The 23,156-nt window shown below is 41.1% G+C and overlaps 1 protein-coding gene across 9 annotated transcripts in view; it reads right to left on the bottom strand.

Annotated features, from left to right (window-relative positions):
• Sh3d19 (SH3 domain containing 19) overlaps positions 1–23,156 on the bottom strand; it is a 175,411-nt gene that overhangs the window by 21,835 nt on the left and 130,420 nt on the right. For 8 of the 9 annotated variants that reach the window (XM_078022037.1, XM_078022038.1, XM_078022043.1 and 5 more), the window contains 4 exons: positions 13,071–13,178; positions 7,683–7,795; positions 2,570–2,631; positions 1,090–1,354 (listed from right to left, as the gene is read on the bottom strand). In XM_078022037.1, the coding sequence (XP_077878163.1) occupies positions 1,090–1,354; positions 2,570–2,631; positions 7,683–7,795; positions 13,071–13,178 (548 nt within the window). The remainder of the gene's footprint in view (positions 1–1,089; positions 1,355–2,569; positions 2,632–7,682; positions 7,796–13,070; positions 13,179–23,156) is intronic. The other variant, XM_078022039.1, reaches the window with a different exon arrangement.

Here is a 23,156-nt window from a genome sequence, read left to right as displayed (position 1 = left end):
AGAGCACTTGCCTAGCAAGGGCGTGACCAGGGTTCAATTCTCACCACATAAAAATAAAGGCATTGTGTTGTGTCCATCTACGAAAAAAAAAAAAAAAGATTCTCTCTCTCTTAAAAAAAAAAAAAATTTAACAAAACCCCGAATGACTTAAAGTAAAAGAAAATTCCTGACTCAATGATGGAAACATGGAACAAGACAAAATAATTAACTACTGTTCCTGTTAAGAGCTACTCTATCATTAATTATTTAAAAAGAACAAACAGTCCTGATTTCCTCATCATTTTAATATTTTACAGATTTTATCAGGTTAATCGGACCAAAGGAGAGACCACATCAACGCTATTTTCCATCTGTGAGAAATGGAAGCAGAAGTCACTTGAGAAAAATGTTAGTATCTTATCTATTGATAAAAACTGCTAACAAGTAGCTATTAAAGGTTCCAGTATAATTAGGCTTTAAAAAATGAAAAAAAAAAAAAGTGGGAAATCCACCCACCTTAATAAAAACTTCACTTCAACTTCATTTTAAAATGTACTCAGGGGGCTGGACACAGTGGTGTACACCTGTAATCCCAGTGGCTCAGGAGGCCGAGGCAGGAGAATCTCAAAAGCCAGCCTCAGCAAAAGCAAGGCAACTTAGTGAGGCCTTGTCTCTAAATAAAATACAAGACAGGGCTGGGGATGTGGCTCAGTGGTCAAGTTCCCCTGAGTTCAATCTCCAGTACCCCCCACCCCCCACCCCCCAAATTTACTCAGTGGGCAAAGTTGCTTAAGATGTAAACTCTATCAAGATATAACTCTCTGTCAGTCACTCCTATTAGCATAACCTACAGGGTCAGGTTTTTAGTTTCACTTGGTTAACACCTTACAACCCCTGTGTGGCCCGCTTCCTCTTCCCCTGTGTTTCTCCTTCTAATGAAACCCTGTTTCAAAGCCTAGGTGGTATTCTGGTCAACTTATCTAAAGCACTCTTAGGGTCAAGGGACAATTTCCTATTTGTTTCACCATCTTCTTCTAGGGAATAATGGATTTTAAAATATATTGTAGAACAAACCTCTTGACCACAAACATTTTTAAAAGCCCAACTTACCATGTATTTTCTGTACAGAGGATGTCCTGGTTTGGGACGAGGGGGTAGCACCGGATCTTGACTTTTAAAGATATGACTCTTGGCTTTTGAGAGCCCAGATGCCAAGGGACTTTGTTTTTTCTGAAGATCCATGTCAGAAGAGGACCGACTAAAAGGCAGTTTTTTATTTGATGCTCGGGTTGCAGGAAGTTTTGGGGGAGGTGGCCTCTCGGGGGCTCCTTTGGGAGGAGGCCGTCTAGCTGGAGTAGGTTTTCCATTAACGGGTCTGAAAGTCAATGGGAAGTCGTGATCAGTATTAGGTTCCACTCTGTCCTTTCCTACAGGTGTACGTACACACACACACACACACATACACACACAGCTTTCAGCAAGTGGAGTGCAATTTACTGAAACCTGCAGGGTATGCTATTTTTGAGCAAATGACTGCTGCATTAAACATTATATTATTAGAGGAAATGCCATGATGTTCCAGCTTCCTGTTATCTTGCACCAGAGATTCATTAGTTCAAGACAAACAAGCATTTACTATCACGAGCTCTCTGAGGCCCTGACTGCTCTTAAACACACCCTGACTATTTCAGGAAGCTAAGCACTTTTCCACCGAAGTCTGAGATGAAAAGCTTATAATAAGATATCAGGTATGTGTGCTGGGGGCTTGCATGTGATTAGAAGAGGAACATCAAAACCCCTGATGTTCATATGGTAGGAGTTACTATTAAGACTAACTTAGATTAACATAAAGAAAACTCATTTTGAAAATGGGAGAGGACAACTCTTATGTTGAAAGCTTTTTCTTAAAAACTATGATATAAATAAATTTCAACATGGCAGTGTCTTCTGGTAGCATTATACCTTTTGTTCAGACAGCTCTAGAGCTCAGAAAGCAGGTCACCTCTGAATTCACAAAGCCTGTGTCCCTTTACAGATGCCCTGAACCAGGCCTGTCTCTCTTAACTGGGAGGGTGTGTGTGTGTGAGCGTGTGTGTGTGTGTGTGTGTTCCAGAAGTGGGGTTGTTGTAGGTTTGGGAAGGAGCCTTGTTCATTTGTTTGAGGAAAAGTAAAAGAAATCCACATTTGTGCTCTGCAAAATTTTGGACTATGTTAAAAGAAAAAGGAGCGGAGATTCCTCTAACTTGCTGTCAGAAGCAGACTGTAGGCTGGTAGCCAGGGTGAATTTGTGGGTTTATTTTATCTCTAAACAAAGATCTGAGACCAACAATACTTGGTCTGGATGATGCAAAAAGATCGTCAAGTCTCTGAGTCATTCATTTTATTTTACTTTATTTTTTGGTACCCACCACATCTCCAGTCCCCCTTTTTAAAAAATGTTTTATCTTGAGACAGGATCTCACTAAGTTGCTGAGGCTGACTTTGAACTTGCAATCCTCCTGCCTCAGCCTCCTGAGCTGCTGGGATTACAGGTGCACACCACAGTGCCCGGCTCATTCATTTTTCTCTAACTTTTCCCACACTACCTTACCTTGGTGGCAACCTTGGGGGTCCTCGAACAAAACCTCCGGTCTCACCAGCTTGGTTGGATTCCTACAAGGATCAGAGGAGAATTTTTAGCCAACATTAACCTAAAACAAGAACTTGTCAAGAGGAACTTTAGAGAATTTAGCTGGGTCTGAAAGTGTAAATGTAGCTCAGTTATTGAAAATAGCAGAAAAGAATTTTTGATCTTAAATAATATTAACTCACTCTTTACTCCACACTATTCATGTCCTAATACAAGTGAAAACACCCAGCAGAGGAAACCAAGGCATCTCCTGTTGTGGACCAGAACCAGACAACAGCACTGCAGGGCCACGCACCGGGTGATTCATGAGATATTAGGGGATGACATTTACATCATGGTGGGTCACACAGTAACAAAGTAAGCAGGCCCCATAGGAAGTAAACAAACACATGACCCTGTTAATCCAATTACACAGAGGAAACACTGCTCCTGAGTCTAAACACCTACTAATTGAAGTGGTTATTAGTTGTTTTATAGGCAGAACCTATCTCATCACTGGATGGTTTCGACATTTTGCAAAACTGAAGAGGCGAGAATTAAAAGCAGCCCGAGAGATGGCCCAAAGGGCACTTGCACCACCAGACCACTGTAGATGGAGGGGCTAAGAGTTTTATAGGGAAGAGTAAAGGGGAACAATGTGAAAAATCAAAGATGGATGTAACCTGACCGTAGATGAGAGAAACTGGAAGCGCAGAGAGATTAACAGGAAGCCTTTCCCAGGGGAAGGGACTCAAGCTGCTGCTTAAACAGGTCTTCTGAACAGGGCATAGCCCAAGCATTGGGGAATGAGCACAACTCACAGAAATATCTTCAGATCTCCTGTTGAGTGACAAGCTAAAAGATCTCAAAGCCAAACTCAAAAAACAAAACCAAACCAAAAAAACCCTCTCACTAAATTCTTCTAATTAATTGTCTCCTTTTTAAAATCAGAACTGGAAAATTTCCAGCTAAAACCTACTTTTCCTCTCCCACTTTCTAAGACCCCAACACAATACACAGGAAATATTCTAAGACATCATAGGGAAAAACTGTTAGTCCTTTAAAATTATACTTTCTTTTTTTTTTTTTTTTTTGGTAAAGGGGTTTAATTATAGCTTGGGAATCTCTGGGCTAATTCAGACTCTTTTCTTCCTTCATATCCTATAAATGAGTTAAAACTCACTTTCATGATTTTAAATTCACATGGAATATAACTTTCCCTTAAAAATCACATGATTAGGGACTGGAACTGTGGCTCAGTGGTAGAGTGCTTGCCTAGCATGCATGAGGCACTGGGTTCGATCCTCAGCACCACATAAAAATTAATAAATCTAACTAAATATATTTATATTTATATCTAACTATATATACATATAATTACATATATATGCATGTATATATATATATAAATTAAAGCAAAAAACCTCAAACAGGGAGAAAGTTTTATTACTTTTTTTTTAACATTATAGTTGTATACCTTAACAATTAAGGAGAAATCTCAAAAGAATATCAATGTATGAACTTGACAGGGCAAGGTAAGGATGATGTATTGTAATAAATACACAGCATATGGTCCTAAATTGGTGTCAAATATTACCTGCAGTTTTCCCTGGGTGGTGGTTCTGTTTTGTTTTCTTTTGCTCTTTTGTGATTCCAGGGATTGAACCCAGGTCTTTGAGCAAGCAAATGTTCTACCACTGATTTCCAGACCCACGGTGATAATTTTGTAGGAAATCTTAAGTATTTTTTAATTTCTCAATTTTCTACAGTGAAAAAATTTTAAATCAGAATAAAAAAAGGCAGTACATCCAAACTCCTCAGGGACATCAGGCACATCTTGAAAGGCACTGCTGTCTGATACACTCCAAATGCCAAGAACACAGGGACAGTTCCCCCCAGAGCCAATGTCTTCGTGTTTGCTCAAGCATGGGCTTGTGCCCAGGTTCTGCTGACAGTCTTTGGAAGATTATCGATTAGGGACTTCCTTCTCTTTAGCATTCCATGCATACTTCAAAGCCTCTCTGTACCTGCTCTGTGGAAATTTTTCTCTAGTCTGAGATCCCTGGACTTTGGCAGTTGATGTGTCTGGATAAGCATTTCAGTTCCTGGCAAATTTGTTTTTTCTGCTTGTATTGTGTCTGTAGAAATCTTTTTGTTCATCGGCATTAGAATCACACTTTAACTTCAAAATAATTCCCCAGTATTTTTGTGGTATTTTAAAAAGACAAAGATTTCTCCTGAGACCACACTCCTGTGTGCCCTTGTGTGTGGGAATTACTAAGCAGTCTCTATAGATGTATTTCTTCTAAGAACTTAGGCTGCTTCTGTTCTGAATTCAAAATCAGCCTGTTTCCTCCCACAGACCCTTCTGAGCTACATGACTGACACATACATACTCTGCACTCTCGGCTGACTCTCCTCCTGTACCTGTGGGTAGCTTCCCTGGGGATGCTTTGAGAGCCTGTGTGCCCAGGGGCAGCAGGGCACATAGAGGCATCTGCTTTTACTGGAAGAAGGGCTCCAGTGACCCCGCAGCTCCTCACCCTGGAGTCCTTCACCATTTAAGTGAAGAAGGCGAGGACTGTCAACTGCAGCCATCTTACCTGAGATGGAAAGTTCCCCAGTATTCATGGCAGGAGAAATAGCAGAGGGTTTTTGTCATACGCCATTAAAAGATGCAGTTGGCAAAGACCAGGCCTCTTCTCCTGGGTCACTACACTGATAAAATATTCTTTCTAGAGACCCTCGTATCCACATTTTAATCTTTAGGGCCTCTGGTCTAAAATTCATTCAGTATTCATAATTCTCAAAAGGAATTTCTTAAGCATCTATGTGACTCTCAGTCTGTACATGAGACTTCAGGCAAATCACTGAATGTCGGAGGCCGCCCTGAACAGGAGCTAAGCACACGTCTTTAAGTGTGGAGTAAGGAGGTACTGAGCTGGCATTCATGTGGACTCACCTCTGATTGCAGCAGGTGCAGCTCAGGGATTGGGTGTCCCCAGTGGGGCTGAGTTACACCCCCTGTTTGTTGTAATACCACCCTTTACCTTTTTTTTGGATGGAGTGTTCTATCAACAGCTCCCTTCAATAAATAGGGCTTCATATTGTGCTCCCCCACCCTGCCTGCCTCCCGTGTTCTTCTCTTGTCCCCTTGGGGGACCTTACATCTGAGGCGGAGAAGCTATCCTGAAACCACCCAAGACAAAGGTAATTTCTGTGTCTGGGTAATCTGTTCGCCCAGATTCATCCAAGTGACCCTGGTTCCACAGCCCGCGCTGGACGGGGGTAACAGTTGAACTTGTGTCTGTTCTGTTTTTCTTTCATACTCAGTTTATTTATTATGTGTGTATTTAGGAAAATACAGACCTGCTCCGACCCTATAAACAGTGGAGGACAGGACTTTCCTCATGTTATGATTGTGAGGAACAAACACAACTATGCCTCTAGTGTCTCCCCAGGCGGTTTCGTTTATTCCAGCTTCCTTTTCTTGTTTCTCTAAAACATGGGAGTTGCTTGGAGACTGCTTAACACCCAATATAATAATTATTTCAATAGAGCTTTGTCACTCACAAAACCCATGGCATCACTTCCTGAATGATACATACACTACTCATCACCCTCTCGCTCCCTTCTTAACACTTTGAGAGTAGAAACCCATAACTCTCTCAAGCAGCTGTCCCTCCATGGAAGTGGGAGACTTTCTCATTCAACAACAGTATGGTAGGGGCCTACTACCCTCTTTGAGGTTTCCTTGGCCCAATTTTTTTTTTTTTTTTTGGTACCAGGGATTTAACCCAGGGGTACTTAACTACTGAGACATATCCCTAGCCTTTTTTTTTTAAAAAAGATTTATTTATTCTTATTTTTCTGTGATTTTAAAAATATATTTTATACATTGTATATTTGCATTATGTATTTTTTGTATATTTTTATTTATATATGACAGCAGAATGCATTAAAATTCTTATTACACTTATAAAGCACAATTTTTCATATCTCTGGTTGTAGACACAGTAATATTCACACCAATTCGATGCCTAGCCCTTTTTATTTTTTAATTTTGACACAGGGTCTTGACAAATTGCTTAGGGCCTTGCTAAGTTGCTGAGGCTGCCATTGAACTTGCTATCCACCTATCTCAGCCTCCTAAACCACTGGGATTATAGGTGTGTACCACCACTCCTGGCTTGGCCCGGTTTTTTCAATATCTTTATTTTATTACTATGTGATGCTGAGGATCGAACCCAGTCCCTCACGCATGCCAGGTGAGTGTGCTACCACTTGAGCCACATCCCAAGCCCTTGGCCCAGTTTTAATAAAAAATGATTACCAACATTCTGAAAGTACAAATGGCCACTGAATTTTAATTCATTCTACAGAAAATCTCCTTTAACTTGGTATTGACTAATTTAATCTCTCCTTCAAAGAAATGTCTCTTTCTAGATGATTAGATGGGTTTGCCTGCATGATAAGCATAGTGTAAACCTATTATAAAATTTGAACTGCAAATGTAGTTCAAAGAGTTTAAGAATTGATTTCTTTTGAAAAAGTCTTAAAGATCATCTATCACATGAAAATTTTAAAAAATATATGAGGAATCATATTGAGGTTATAATAAACATATACATACATCATCTTAATATATGTACAGTAAAGCACTAATTTAAAAAACATTTCTCTCTTTAATTTCACATTTAAAAAGTCTTTAGGTAATTATCTTAAAATTATGCCGCAGTTGGGTATTTTAAATAAAAGCTGACAATCTGGCTAAATCCACTTCCACAAATATTAAAGGTTTTCCCAGATTTTAAATAACTTCCTCATTATTAGCATCATTTAAAAGGCAATGTCATTACATTGGTACAATATAGGTTATTTTATAGTGAAGTATAATGAATTAGCTTAATCCCTCTGTAGGGACTTCTAAAATATTGAACATCGCACAGGATTTGGCAACCGGTTTCTCATAAAAGTATTTTTTCAATATGATCAGTAGTAAAATCATCTAGACATTAGGTGAATATTTAACACTGGTGCACAGCTCTGTCTTCAACATAACATACTCTACACAACACAATCGATAGCCACTCACCAAGTTTTTAGATCTGTCAGTATTACTGGGTTTTCCAGGTACTGTGCTGTACGTGTTTCCAATAGGTTTTTCAGCTGGGAGTGGAGGTGGGCTTTGCGGATCCTCATGTAAACCTGGAAAAAACAGTAATTCATCAGTAATGCCTACTCTGGCATCCAAAGAATGAAATGATTGCAGCTTGATTCCTTAGAAAAATGGCTAACACAAAAGAGCCACACACAGGACGGACAGAAATCGATGTGTTGGTCAACACCAGGTACTTTTATTATATATATTTAGAGAGAGTGAAAATAATACTAAATAATTACAACAGCAGCTAGCATTTGTGGAGAAACGTCTATGTTCCTGGCAATAACTCAAGGCAACTTTATTTGAATATATTTATTCAGCCAACTTCTATGTGCTGGATTTATCTAGTCTACTCGCTAGTTGCCCCATGTAGGCATTTAATGTAAATGAAATAAAATGAAAATTTCATTCCTCAGTTGTACTAGTCAAAAAAGATGGTGGCTTTCCTCCCTCCCTCCCTCCCTTCCCTTTTTTATGGTCCTAGGCATGAAACTTAGGGTGTGTACATGCAAGGCAAGCACTCTATCACTGAGCCACATCCCCAGCCCGATTTCTATTTTCAGATAGGGTCTTGCTAAGTTTCCCAGGTTGGCTTCAAACTTGCAATCCTCCTGCCTCAGCCTCCAAAGGCAGCAACCCTGGCCCTGGCCCACTCTGTTCAAGGACTCAACAGTCACCGGTGGTGAAGGGCTACCGTACAGATACAAAACACTTCCATCTCTGCAGAAAGATCTACTAGACAGTGTGGTGCTAGGTGAATAGACTATCTAATTTACTGATGAAGAAAGAAAATACATGAGCTATCCGAGGTCTTTTTTTTTTTTTTTAAAGAGAGAGTGAGGGGGGGGGAGAGAGAGAGAGAGAGAGAGAGAGAGAGAGAGAGAATTTTTAATATTTATTTTTTAGTTCTCGGCGGACACAACATCTTTGTTGGTATGTGGTGCCAAGGATCGAACCTGGGCCGCACACATGCCAGGCGAGCGCGCTACCGCTTGAGCCACATCCCCAGCCCCCCGAGGTCTTTTTTTTTTTTTTTTAAAGAGAGAGTGAGAGAGGAGAGAGAGAATTTTTTAATATTTATTTTTTAGTTCTCGGCGGACACAACATCTTTGTTGGTATGTGGTGCTTACCGCTTGAGCCACATTCCCCCCCCCTTAATGTTAGCATTTTGTTTTGGTTTTGGCTCTTGAACCCTAAAGCCTGACTCGTTCTAATAAGACATGCTCTTTAAAGGAGATGTACCTAATCCACTCCTATCCAAAAGTAAATAAATGTTTTCTAACTTTTTAGCTCTAGATTAATGAGCATAGTTAGCCTCAATTAAAAACAATACCTTTACATTCCAAACCACATCCTTATCTCAGGTAACAGTGTGCTCCCAACTTATTTTAAAAGAAAGCAAAGACAACCAGATATAATGAGTGACAGCTAATTAAAATCTTCGTGCAAAACTGCCTGAGGAGGGGATGACAGTAACACACTGAAGGAGGCAAAGGCCACTTTTTACAGTATTGGGTTTGGACCCTGAAAGGAGATGGGAATTTTCTTCTTTTTCTTTTTTTCTTTTTTCAAATGAACACTTTCTACTGGCATTTCACACGAAAAACCTATAACAAGAGGATGATTTGTCAGGTTCCTGTTTCATCCACAGACAGGAAAACATTCTCCAAGGGAAGAAAATACCCAGGCCAGCTGCTAGGAAAACAATGATTTAGAGACAGGCAAGTGTTTGGTGAGAGGCAGAGCTGCCCTGGGAATTAAGACCCATGCAGACACATCCAACTTAGTCACCAGCTATTTCCCCCCAAGGCTGGAGGGCACTGCATAGGCTAGGCAGCATTCTGCCACTAGGCGGTCCCCAGCCCTGAAGGCAGTCACCATTTTGAAGACATTCCCCTAGCTGTACTTTCCCTATTCAAAAGGACAATGAATCACATTTAGCATATGACACTGCTGTTAGAAATATTTAAAAGTACAAAGTCGAAATAGGGAAGCAGTAAAGAGGGAGTTTCTGGGCAGGAAGGGCCACCCCAGGGTGTACCTGGGCTGTGAAAGGAGAATTCTGCTTTTACATTGCATGCAGCCGGCAAAGGGGTTACTAAGAAAAGAGTGGCCGCTGAGCCGAAAGAATGGGGAGGGAGGGAGCCATGCAGATATCTGGGAAAAGAATGTCCTGGTTAGAATAACAGGTCCCAAGGGAGAAGAGCTGATGGGTTCAGAGCCTATCAAGGACTTCTCAACCACAGTGTCCTTTCTTCCCTAGTCACTCCAAGTTCTTCAGACACCCAAAGTCTTGTTCTTTTTTCCTCTGCAGCTTATATACATTGCCTGGTTTCTGTTAGATGTATGTATCATTCATTTGTTCATTTTTCAGTACTAAAGATTGAACCCAGGGTGATCTATCACTGAGCTACATCTGCAGTCTTTTTTTGTTTTGTTTTGTTTTTAAATTTTAAGACAGGGCCTTGCTAAGTTGCCAAGGATGGCCTCAAACTTGCCTTAGCCTCCTCGGCAGCTAGGATTACCACCACACCTGCCAGGAGCAACTCCTTAGAAACCATCTTGGAGCAGGGCGCAGTGGCATGTGTCTATAATCCCGGTGGCTTGGGAGGCTGAGGCAGGAGGATCATGAGTGAGTTCAAAGTCAGCCTCAGCAAAAGCGAAGTGCTCAGCAACTCAGTGAGACCCTGTGTTTGGATAAAACACAAAATAGGACTGGAGAATGTGGCTTAGTGGTCAAGTGCCTCTGGCTGAGTTCAATCCTTGGTACTTCCTACAAAAAAATATCCACCATCTTGGCATGTCAGTTCCTCACATTTAGCACACGGCGTTCAACTTTCTCACAGTTCCTGGAGTTCCATGGGGAGATTAAAGTTTCTGCCCTGGTATAGTCAGTTTAGAGGTGTGCAGAAAAGGTCACTACAGCCCTTAGCTGGTGTATGGGAACTTGGACTTTGGGACAGTTCCCATGATTCCCAGAACTGAGAAAATACAAGAATATGTTTCATGTGGAATACCTGCTTTCCTTCTGGGAATTGAAATTTCAGTACATGTCAAGATTTCTAGGGGTGCCTATGGAACCATTCTCCACTCATGACCTTCTGATGAACATCTCTGTGTTGTCACAACTCCTTGTTGGGAGGGTTAACTTATCCTGTGTGACGTCACTAACAAGACTCGGATGTTTGTGCCAGGGTTCCTCCAGATCTCACACCATTTACCTTTCCCTTTGCTGATTTTGCCTCATACTTTCCCCTTCTCCTCCCCTGTATCAGGGACAGAACCCAGAGCTTTGCACAATCTGGGCAAGCGCTCACCACTGAGCTACATCCCCGAGCCCTGATTCTGCCTCATACACTTTTGCTGTAATAAATCATAGCCCTAGACATAACATGACTATGTTATGTCCTGTGAGTCTTCCTATCAAATTGTCAAACCTGGCATCTTAAAGGACACAACACAATAGGAGAATAAATTTAAGGATAAAAGTTGTATTGCTTAAGACCCACGTGGGCTTCTGGCAATATTTACTATCATTATATTTCACTGTGCCTGTTAAAATCCAGAGTGCATTTAATAAGGTAACAGCAAACAGGCAAACAACCTGATGAGCTATCATTTACTGATTTCTGAGCTCTATGACATTGTCAAAAGAAATATACCACCTGTTCTTTAACTCACACTACAATATAAGAAGTGAGAAACCACCAGAATTTGAGATCCTTGACTTTTTCTCCTTCTTATTGTTCACAGCAACTCAGTTTAATCTTCTAGCTACTGGGCTGAGAGCCATCAGTTAATGGCAAAGCCATCAAGAGACAAAACCAATAATTCTTCTGGGTAGTGCTTCATAGGAGAAACCAATCCCTAAAATAAAGGGCATGCCAGCAAGACAGTACTGGACTGGAACAGGCTGAAGACCTGGGCGCTTGCACGTGCGCATACACACACAATTCTACCCATACTTAAAAAATAATCTCTGGGGCCTAAAATGAACAGTTTTGGCCTTTTAGCTTTTCCATTACAATAAATGTCAAATTTCGCTCTCTCTTTATTTTTATTTTTTTTAATTTTTGCAGTGCTGGGGATCAAACCCAGGGGCTTGTGCCTAGTAGGCAAGCACACTACTACTGAGCTACATCCCCAGCCCTAAATATCAGTTTGTTTGTTTGTTTTTAACCGAGTATTGAACCCAGGGATGCTTAACCACTGAGCCACATCCATAGCCCTTTTTTATATTTTACTTAGAGACAAGGTCTCACTAAGTTGCTGAGCCTGGCTTTGGACTGGGATCTGCCTGCCTCAGCCTCCTGAGCTGCCGGGATTACAGGCGTGCGCCACTTTTTCTTTCCTTTTTTTCTTTTTCTTTTTAAATTTTTTAAAAAAATATTTATTTTTAGTTTTCGGTAGACACAACATCTTTATTTTATTTTTATGTAGTGCTGAGGATCGAACCCAGTGCCGCGCGCATGCCAGGCGAGCGTGCTACTGCTTGAGTCACATCCCCAGCCCTCTTTTTAAAAAATTTAAAAAATTTGTTCTAATTAGTTATACATGACAGAAGAATGCATTTAAATTCATTGTACACAAATGGAGCACAACTTTTCATTCATCTGGTTATACACAATGTAGTCGTAACACATGTGCAGTCATCCATGTACCTAAGGTAATGATGTTCATCTCATCCCACCATCTTTCCTGCCCCCATGCCCCCTCCCCTCCCCTCCTCCTATTTCTTTTTAAAGTACTTGTTAAAGCTCATACAGAATTTCATCTATTGCACTACTTAAAAATCAAATGAAAAATCATCTAAAAATGCATGGAGTAATTTAAAAGTACTATTCCTTGCAATGGAGCCATCATAAGAAGAAAGGAGGAATTTTCATCCATTGTTATATGCTTTTAAAGCTTTTGTATACAGCTTTTCACACAATTCACACATAGCCATATTTAGATGATGCTGATTGGAAAAATACACCCCTGATGAAATCATACAACTTCATTTGCTATTAGTTTCAATTACTTTCCCCTCAACCTTTATCAGAGGCACCAACATGGGATACTACAATTGTTCTGAGACTTAAATTCTCCATGCATTCTCTCTGTGTAAACACAACCTTACGTAAAAATGAAATTCAAATTTACTGTGCTAATTCTGCAAAGAATTGAGAGAAAACACCTTGCTTTTGAATGTCCATGACTATGAATAATAAATAGCAAGTTACCAATAATTTCAAAAGCAGACATGGATAAATTAGCATATATATTCTCTCAGGCTCTTGGAAATGCAAATAAATATGAAGGCGGAGAAGTGCTTACATTTTCCTGGTTTGGCTGGAATTCGAATTACAGTGGGCTTCCTGGCGGCTGCTGGTTGAATTGCTCTTTCTTTTGTTGGTTCAGTTTTTGTGGGGAGCTGAAAGGGATCTAATGGAAAACATAGTTTATTTTGCATGTTTTAGTTAACACGAACTCAAACAAAAAACCTCATTCATAATTTACGAGTCATATTTTTCATGCCCCAGGGAAAACTATTCATGGATAAACAAAATCTCGGTTTACAGAGACAAAAACAAAGTTGGAGCTCATAAAAGGAAATAATTTAGTGCTCTGTAAATAATTCATAGGGCTTTTCTTCCTCTGTGATGAGAGGTCCAGGACAATCCTGAATTATGTAAAGCGAGCTTTCAGGGGAGTGTAATCATTTCATTTCATAAGTGTCTGCCTGAAAATGAGGGGCAACTGAAATGAGACCATCTTTCCAAACCATAAACCCTCCGGATCCCCCAGGAAGGAAGAGTTCTTCTCTCCTACCTCGCTGTGCATACACTGACATAGTTACCCAAAGTACCACCAAGGCCTTCCTCCTCCAGCACCCTGCCCAGCGTGGGAAAGGGGCAACCTTGGACTTGAACTACTGTTCAGCAAGTTCTACACTCCAGTGACAGGAACACAAAAAATGTTTTCTTCCAGAAATAAAATAAGACATCTCCTTTCAAATATTTAATTTTGAGGCATTTCTCCTTCTTTACTGATTTATTTTAAATGGATAGTATGTGCCTAGGGAATGTATTTAAAACAAAAACATAACTATAAAACTTTTTTTTTTTAACAGAAGGAAATGAACTCTTTGATTTTCTTTTCTCTTTTAAGAATTTAACCTTTATTTTTTACTTATTTGTTTTTTTATATATAGGATTGAACCCAGTGCCTCACATGTGCTAGGTAAGTTCTCTGCCACTGAGCTACAAGCCCAGCCCTGGACTTTTTCCTTAATGTAAATATTCTTTTCAGTGGTTTGGGGAAATGACTGTAAATTCTTTTTTTTTTTAAAGATTGGAAACGTAAAAACAAATAGATGAGCAAAAGTAAAATAAGATGCTTATAACTGTTGATTTGAATTGTCAACTTGATTGGATTAGGGGATGCCAAAGATTAAGAGTATTATGGGAGGGGCTGGGGCTGTAGCTCAATGGTAGAGCACCTGCCTCACATGTGTAAAGCCCTGGATTTGATCCTCCTCCACACCACATAAAAATAAACACATAAAGATATGTGCCCATCTACAACTAAAAAAAAAAAAAAAAAAAGTAATTTGGGTGTATCAATGAGTAATTTGGGTGTGTCTTGGAATGACTGGCATGTGGGATAGTCAAGTGAAGACTCTCCCTAAGCATGGGCAGCACCAATCAACAGGATGATGGCTTGGATGGAATAAAAGTTGGAAGATCAAGGAAGCAGATGCAAGATACAAGATGCAAGCTTGATTCTTCTTGAAGGGGTTCTTGACTGCTGCTGTGATCCTTGAGGATATCGGACTCTTGCTTCTTCACTCTTTCAAAGTGGACTCTGCCAGAAATCTTCAGCTTCAGACCACCGTAGTGCTGTTGATCCCTCTTGTTCTGGGGCTTCAGCCTCTTGGACTGTGTGACTACTGGTTCTTCTGGCTCTCCAGACTGCAGATGGCCATTGTGGACCATCCAGCTTCTGGTTGCATGAGCCAACCTAATAAGTCCCTTTTTTAAAAAATAATTACACTTCGTGTTGATTCTTTTCCTCTAGAGAACCCTGACTAATACAATGCTCTATAGTGAATGCTCTTACAGATGTCAGGTCTTAGGAGGCTGACGGCCCTTATTACACCAGAGACAGAACTGTGCGTGCTGTAACTTGGCACTGCTCTGTGGATCTGGTCTACAGGAGGTGGTTCCTCTACCAGCACTCCACGCTTCTGTGGCGAGCAGCACTCAGGTTCTGCCTGTGATGCCCCACAGCTCATAAGCCTTTTGCTGCAGGACACACAAAGAGCTGATCTAAGAATAAGCCCTTTCAGCAATATGACACTTCCCTTTCCCTTCCACCTGGCTCTCAAGCAATCACACCATTATGCACCCTACAAATAGCATAGTTTGCTGGCCACTTGCTTGACTTTTTTGGGGGGTGGCGGGTACTGTGCGCTGAACCTAAGGGCTTTTAACCACTGAGCCACATCCCCATAATTATTATTTTTCATTTTGAGACAGGGTCTTGCTAACTTGTTTAAGACTTCCCAAAGTTGCTGAGGCTGGCCTTGAACTTGAGATCCTCCTGCCTAAGCCTCCCTGGATGCTGGGATTACACAGCACCCAGCACTAACATGTTTGCTTATTTGGTCTTAGTATCAGTGGTAGGTAGGGAGTTAGGATGATAAAGTACAGGCCCATTTTATGTTTAATCTTCCACTTAGGTTAGGTTTCCAGATTATATGTTAGCTAAGATGATTATTATTAGGCTACTATGAAAAAAATATTAGCTGACCCCTTAATGAAAACCCATCAGCTCACAAATGAGGTGAATTCTAAGTTCAGAAAACCAGTTTAAGGGCTGGGGGTATAATTCAGCGGCAAAGCACCTGCCTAGCATTTGTGAGCCCCTAGGTTCGACTCCCAGCACCACTAAATGAAACAAAGGCAGGCAGAGGTAGGCAGGCAGACAATTTAAGATAGCAAAAGAACATCATCAAACTAAAAATAAAAGATTATATTATAGTACAATTTTTTTCCCACTGAAACCTATGTCCCCCAAGAAACAAAGCTCTTGCTTTGAGGTTTAGCCAAATTCCTTGACTTAATTTTTTATTTTGTGATCATATTATTTTTTTACTTCAAAGTAATGTTGTAAAAAAATGGGAAATATAAAGCAATAATATGTATCATAGAAAAATCACTCGCCGCAACCTCATCTCTGTAGTAATAGTCATGTCTAAAATTTGGTATGTCTGTCCAGAGATTTTTCTATATTATCTCTATTATTATGCAGATATTTTGAAAAACAAATGTAGGACCATTTTATATCAATTTCTTTGCAGTTTGCTTTTGCATGATTGTTCATGCAATGTGACTGGGTGCCTGCAACATACTGAACACTATTCAAGAGCTGGGGATGTACTGGAGAACAAAGGAAAGACTATGTCATCATGGAGCTTTTGTTGGAGCAGGGAGGTGGAGATAGAGACAACTAACAGTAAATATAATAGGTTAACAATTTGTGGGGCACCAGGAAGGTGAGAAGCACTATTGAAAAAGGAAAACGTAGAGCAAGTGGAAGGACCTCAGGTGTGGACAAAAGAGAAACAAGTTAAGGTTTGGATTTCACATAGCCTCCAAAAGCCTTACGCTAGAGGCTTGGCCTTCAGTCTGGCACTATGGGAGTGGTGGAATCTTTGGGATCTGGGGCCTACGTGGAAGAGGTGGGTCACTGTGGGTGTGCCCCTGAAGGGTATATACTGCTCCCAGTGTCTCTCCCTCCCTTCCTCCCTCCCTCTCTCCTTCCTGGCGGCCATGAGGTGAGCAGCTCTGCTCTACCATGTACTCCTGCCATGATGCTCTGCCTCACCACAGGCCCAGAAACAATGGAGCCAGCTGACCACACACTGGAACGGCTGAAACCATGAGCCAAAATAAATCTTGTAAGTTGATTTTCTCAGGTTTTCTGTCACAGTTACAGAAAGCTAACTAACAGGAGGGAAGGGCTCCATTAATGATATTGTTTATCCCTTTTTCCCAAAAGTTCAAGCTACTCTAACAGTTCCTCCAACTTGAAGAATATACCCTTGGCCCTTAGGACACAGCAGTGCCAATGGATAAAAAGGAGCTGGTTCATTTATATTACAGCCCATTGTGGCATATATTACCAAACCTGAATGCTCGGAATGGGTCATCTATTGTAAGTACAATTAGCTAAAATGAAAGAGTGTGAAGAATCCATTCAATCCTGGCATACATTTTATTCAAAGAGAGAAACATAACATCTTTCCTTCTGCATCCTTCCTTTCTGTTCATCTCAGTGCCATGTCCCTCCTCTGCTTCTTTGGCCTATTGGAACCCACTGTCTTCATGGAGCCACCAGCTACCTCCGACCCCGGAAGGGACTTGCCCTTGCCCCTGCCCTCAAGCTCTCCCCACTCCCACCGAAGCACTTGGTCATTACATCCCATTCTTTCAGTTCTCTCCGGGCTCTGTTTTCTGTGGGGGCGGGGGCGGGAATCAAAAGTTCAAGAAGAGGATTAAGGCTGATGTCTGTTCGTGCAGTTGTACCTTTTAAGTGGCATTTGTGCTTGAACAGTTGCTTGGGATGTTGGTCCTTAGTATGGTTTTTGGTTAATGTTTCCTGGGTGGGCGTGGAGAGGGAAGAAAATCTTGAGCATGGAATGACTTAAATTTTTTCATAATTCAAATTAAATTCCAGGCCAGTGCCACCTACACAGTCTTGGATTCCAGGAGTGAGGGCACGGACGAGGGGGGCAGAGAGAGGAGAGAAAAGGCCAATGGACGCTTCTGAGGAGCTGGGCAAAGGGGCACCCAAAAGGTGCTTCCTGATGTAGGGCTGGCCTGGGGGAACCCTGCCCTGAACCCTGCACACCGTGGGGGCGGAACTCAGCTGTCCTGTGAAGGGCTCCAGTCATTTTCTGTTTTAAATTGAAATAGCTTTATATACAAAATATTCAAAGTGTCCTCGCTGCCTACCCTCTCTCTTTGGGTCTTTCATTTTTAACACCGTCAGCTGCTTTTCCATAAGTGGCCCTCAGATCATGTGCGCTCTACGATACATGTCTCTGATAAAAAATATTCCCTTCTCCACCCAGCGGGGCCAGGAAGCCTTGGTCTCCACCTCTGCAGGGTGTCTGGCCTGAGTGGGCTGCTGAACGATGTGCTCCAGCTGTGCTCAGAGAGCTCTGGGTTCCTGTCGCCTCTCTGTCTGCATGTTGTCCTGGCTGTGATCCACTGGATCTGTCCATGGAGTTAAGATCAGAGGGGAGGACAAACAGCCTCACTTTAGCAAGGAGCAGGAGTTTCCCATCTTGATGGTGGTGGGCAGCTCTCTGCAGTCTGGCGATAATTCTTGTGTACAGCGCTGGGGGCTGAACCCAGGTCCTGGACCACTGAGCTACATCGCCAGCCCCTGAAGCTCCCTTTCTGAATCTTTACATGAGAGAGGTGTTTTTTTTTTTTTTCTCATAGAAATGATAAGTGGGCCACATTCAAAGCACAGACAGCACTTTGTGTCTGGGAACTTCAGGCAGAGCCAGGTAGGAACCTAGACCACAGGTATTTGTTAAACTGATTAAAGTTCCTAACCCTTTAACAGCAAGCGACTTTTGTATTTGGAAAAGTATTGTCCTAAAATGCAGCTGCGCTTCAAAGACTCCAATGGTCATAGAAACAACTATTGCATTCAACAAAACTCAGGCGCCCGTTGCTATGGTCTTAGAAGTGGAACTTAAGATGGGACCTAATTTGTCGTACACATCGGGCAACATGTTGGCGTGGTAAATAAGTCCAATGAAACTTCCACAGGAGAATTGGAAAGCAGTTTTACCAGGCCACAAGCCTGACAGAATTTCAACCTCTATGTTTGGGTTATGATCAACCTGTTTGGACACTCAGCAAAAGATTCTTGCTGTTCACAATTTAAAATGTGCTTATTTTGGAAATTCACTCTTTGGAAATAAAAAGCACTAGTAGGAGTAAAAATGTACTTATTACAGCATGTCTTTTTTTTTTTTTTTTTTTTTTTTTTGGCAGTGCCAAAAACAAAAACCAAGAAAAACCCAAAATTAAAAATGAAGGAGGGCTGGGGATGTGGCTCAAGTGGTAGTGCACTCGCCTAGCATACGTGAGGCACTGGGTTTGATTCTTAGCACCACATAAAAATAAAATAAAGATATTGTGTCCACGTAAGACTAAAAAATAAATATTAAAAAAAAAAAAAAGAAGGAGGAGCCGGGCATGGTGGTGCACACCTATAAACCCAGCAGCTCAGGAAGCTGAGGCAGGAAGATCATGAGTTCAATGCCAGCCTCAGCAACTTAGTGAGGCCCTAAGCAACTTAGGGAGACCCTGTCTCTAAATAAAATATATTTAAAAAGGGCTGAGGATGTGGCTCAGTGGTTAAGCACCCCTGGGTTCAATCCCAGTACCTGCCCACCCACCACCAAAAAAAAAAAGGGGAAACAACTTGAACATTTGCCAACAGAGAAAACACTGAATTATGATAGACTTTCAGCCACTGCTGCAAGCAGTGAGTGGCTTGCTAAGTAATAGGTGTGCTATGATGAAATTTTTAGTAAAAAGTAGGAAAAAAGTCTATGAACGTGAAATGTTTGTTGGTGTGGTGTCTCCAAAGACAGAAGGCTGTATGCTTTGCTCACACTGGACTGGAGAGAGAAAAAAAAATTTTTGTAACAAAAATCTCTGGACTGTTTGTTACAACAAATACATTTTGCTTTTATAACTGAACTTTTTTTCCGAATTCTTTTCCAATCACAAGGAAAAAAGTTATAAGATTAAGCTCAAATAACACCTATGCCAAACCAACAACATCAACAAAAATTACTTAAAGAGAAAAAAATTTCCTATTCTCTTAGTTGCCTTTTCAAGGCAATAATGGCCATCATTTTTTCCATGAAGTAATTAGGAAAATAAGAACTTTTGCGGGGTCTGGGGGCATATTTCAGTGGTAGAGTGCATGTAAAATACTCTGGGTTTAATACCCAGTACACACACACACACACACACACACACCCTCCTTTTTCTGCATTCTATTTAAAAGGAGATAATACCAGATAAGTGTTTCCAATTTATCTAATTTAGACATATTTAGTTCATAATAACTAGTTTCTATTTGTAACCTTGATTTTTCAGAAAATTCACTTTTTTTGGGGAAGGGTAGTACAGAGCTGGGGATGGAACCCAGGACCTCACCCATGCTAGGCAAGCCTGTCTACCACCGAGCTACCCACAACTCCACAATTTTATTATTTTTGTAATTTCTAATCATATTAAAGATCAGCCGGGGAAGCAGTTCTTTTTCTGTAGCAAAGAAGATAAGAAGTAACTTTCATAGTTTCTCTCTGCCTAATTATATTTATGTTCAGCCGTTTAAAAAAAGATGATAAACTATTTTTTAAAGATTAACATGTGTGCATGGGCTGCAATTTACATGGAATCAAAGGTTTTCAGGGAAAACCAGGCCCCCATCCTCTCCTGCTTACCTAATTCCCCCTAAAAGACCTCTGTCATATCAGCTTCTAATACACCCTTCCAAACACACTGTATATGACTTTGCTTTTTCTTCTCAATACTGGGGATTGAACCCAGGGCCTTGCACATGCCAGGCAAGTGCTCTACCACTGAGTCAAATCCCCAGCCTTTCTTTAAAAAAAATTTTTTTTTAAATTTTGAGATAGTAACCCTTCTAACCCTCCTGCCTCAGCCTTCCAACCTGCTGAGATTCTAGGTATGCACCACAGTGCCATGCTTCCACATGACCTTTAAAAAGATGATAAACTATTTTTTAAAGATTAATATGTGCCCATGGACTGCAATTTACATGGAATCATGTAAATTGTAGCTAAAATACCAGGACACTATTTTGTTCCTTGTATTTTTCACCTAATGACAACTTGGAGTTTGGCCCACATTAGGAGATAGTAGGTCTGCCTGCTTTTTAATTATCACACAATATCATATGGATATATACCATAATTTATTAAAGCAGTCCACTAAAGCTTATTTCCAATATTGTGTGGTTGAAACACTTAATCTGGAGCCCAAGATGGCCCTCGAAACACTGGAAGTTGTACCTCAAATTGTCCACATGTGAAATAATGGAAAAATAAAAGATTTATAGGCTACATCAGATTCTTAAAGATCTGTGACCTCAATAGGGGTAAAGATGCTTGCTGCCAAAATTTTACATTAGAACACTCTTGCTTCTACAGAAATGACAGAGCATTAAAAGACTCTCCTACCAAATCTAAGGAGGCCAAGTGACAGTTTCTCTACCTTTATTTGCCATGTTTTCTGTCCCCCTTTCAGTCCCTCACACCAACATCAATTATTCTGCATCTGCTACCAAACAAGCAGGCCCCTTTACACCTATCTCTCTCTGCATGTTCTTCATTACCAGGTTGAGAAAAACACTGATGATAAAGTAGTTTTCCACCCATTACCTGTCTCTAATAATGTGCTTGCCGACGTCGTAATTAGTTTCACCGTGGCTGGATTTTCTGTCATTTCTTTCCCTCGAGTTCTGTTAATAGCAGAAATTGGCTGCTAAACTATTATTCTGGTCTGCGCAATGGGGCTGACAGCAGAAGCATTTTTTTTTTTTTTAAAGCAACTGGGTGTGATTTGTAAAGGTGTGAAGTGGAATTGCTAATGCTTCTGAGCTCCATGACGTTAACCTGGAAGGCATTCTATCCAAGAAATGAATCCAATATTAAATTGCCTGTTTTATGAGTTTTCCTTTAATAATTTTTCTAATCTTTACAACGTTTTCATAGCTTCAGTATTTTCTGATCTCTATTTCCTGAGATTAATATGGCAGCTTCATTTTTAGGAACACTATTTTATTAGATTTTCTTTATTTTTGAGGGAAGACAAAGAGAAAGAAAGATGTATTTGTGAGTCTCCTTGCACCTGTGTTCTTCTCCTGGGCCTGGCAGATGCCTGGATGATAAGGCCAGGTTTCACAAAGAGATCATCAACCTTTGTTTGAAATGAGGATGCTACTGAAATACCATCAACAAGCCACAAAGCCCCCTATCAATCCCAGCCTGGTGATTGGAAAAGCCCTTGGAGGACAGCAGGCAGGAAAGCACAAGAGCCAGTGAGCTCTCTTGAAAAATCCCTCGGTGGCCAGAGTACAGAGGGTAACAGGTTGAGTTAACTCCATTCAGGAGGCCGCTGCAGCCTGGGCAACTTGGAGAAACCCTACCTCAAAATTTTAGAAAAATTAAAAAGAGAAAGACCTGGGATGTAGCTCATGCTCAGAGCACTTGCCACCCTGTGCACGCAGGCAGAATGAGGAGAGAGAGAAACTGAGAGGCAGACTCGGGAGCCATTCAGAAGGCAAAACCAGCAGGTGAGGGTAACAGATTGGACAGACAGGAAGGCAGAGAAGTAACAGCAATAAACACCACCTGATGCCCACTTGCCATGTTTCAGACCCTGTGATGGGGCTCTCCTGCAAAACCACACTTGATTCTTGCAAGACACTCCACGAGGAGCATCAGTATCCAGTCTTCTAAATGAGGAAACTGAGGTACTGCGAGGGGTTAAGCAACTGCCAAAGGTCACGTGGCAATCATGGCCGAGCCTGGTAGACGCCAAATCCAAACCGAGCCAGCGTGTGACACAGTGAAAAGCCTCCAAGAGCATCTCAAGGTTTCTCAGGGGAAGGCTGGATGTGTGTGGGTCCCAAAGTGAGGTGCCCAACACAGGAGGAGGAGGTCAGATAGAAGATGAGTGTCCAGTTTAGTCTAACTTCAGAGTCGACAGCCGTGATTAAAGGTGGGACAAGTAAATTACACATTTTGCTAAAAGACTGCTCTAATAATTAAACGCTGTGTAACGAAGCAGCAGAAATCAAGAAACAAAAGGCTGGGTATGAGGCTGTATTCATGTTGAATATACCATTGATCTTCCTTTTCAAATATGACTATAATTATTTGCTTGATGATATAGGATAAATTCTCAGCAGTTAGTAACCAAGCTGCCATTCCATAGCATCTAATAGACTCTAAAAAGTGTGTTCTTTCTTTTGTACTGTTTCCGTGCCTTAGTAACTTCCTGCTGTTGGGTTTTATCCATTGCCACCTGTCTCTGAGGCTTGTGAACACCAGAAAGATTTAAGGAAGAAAATGATATTAACAAAGACTTCAAGAGATTTTATTTTATTTTTTTTTTTGTAACAGGGATTGAACCCAGGGGCATTTAACCACCTAGTCACATCCCCAGATCTTTTTAACATTTTTATTTACAGAGAGGTTCTCACTGGGTTGCTTAGGGCCTTGCTAAGTCGCTGAGGCTGGCTTTGAACTCAAAATCCTCCTGCCTCAGCCTCCTGAGCCGCTGGAATTAC

This window comes from Ictidomys tridecemlineatus, chromosome 9 (genome assembly GCF_052094955.1).
Source record: "Ictidomys tridecemlineatus isolate mIctTri1 chromosome 9, mIctTri1.hap1, whole genome shotgun sequence".
NCBI classification, from domain to species: Eukaryota; Metazoa; Chordata; class Mammalia; order Rodentia; family Sciuridae; genus Ictidomys; species Ictidomys tridecemlineatus.
Note: the sequence above shows the minus strand (reverse complement) of the source record. Positions and strands in the feature narration are given on the sequence as shown.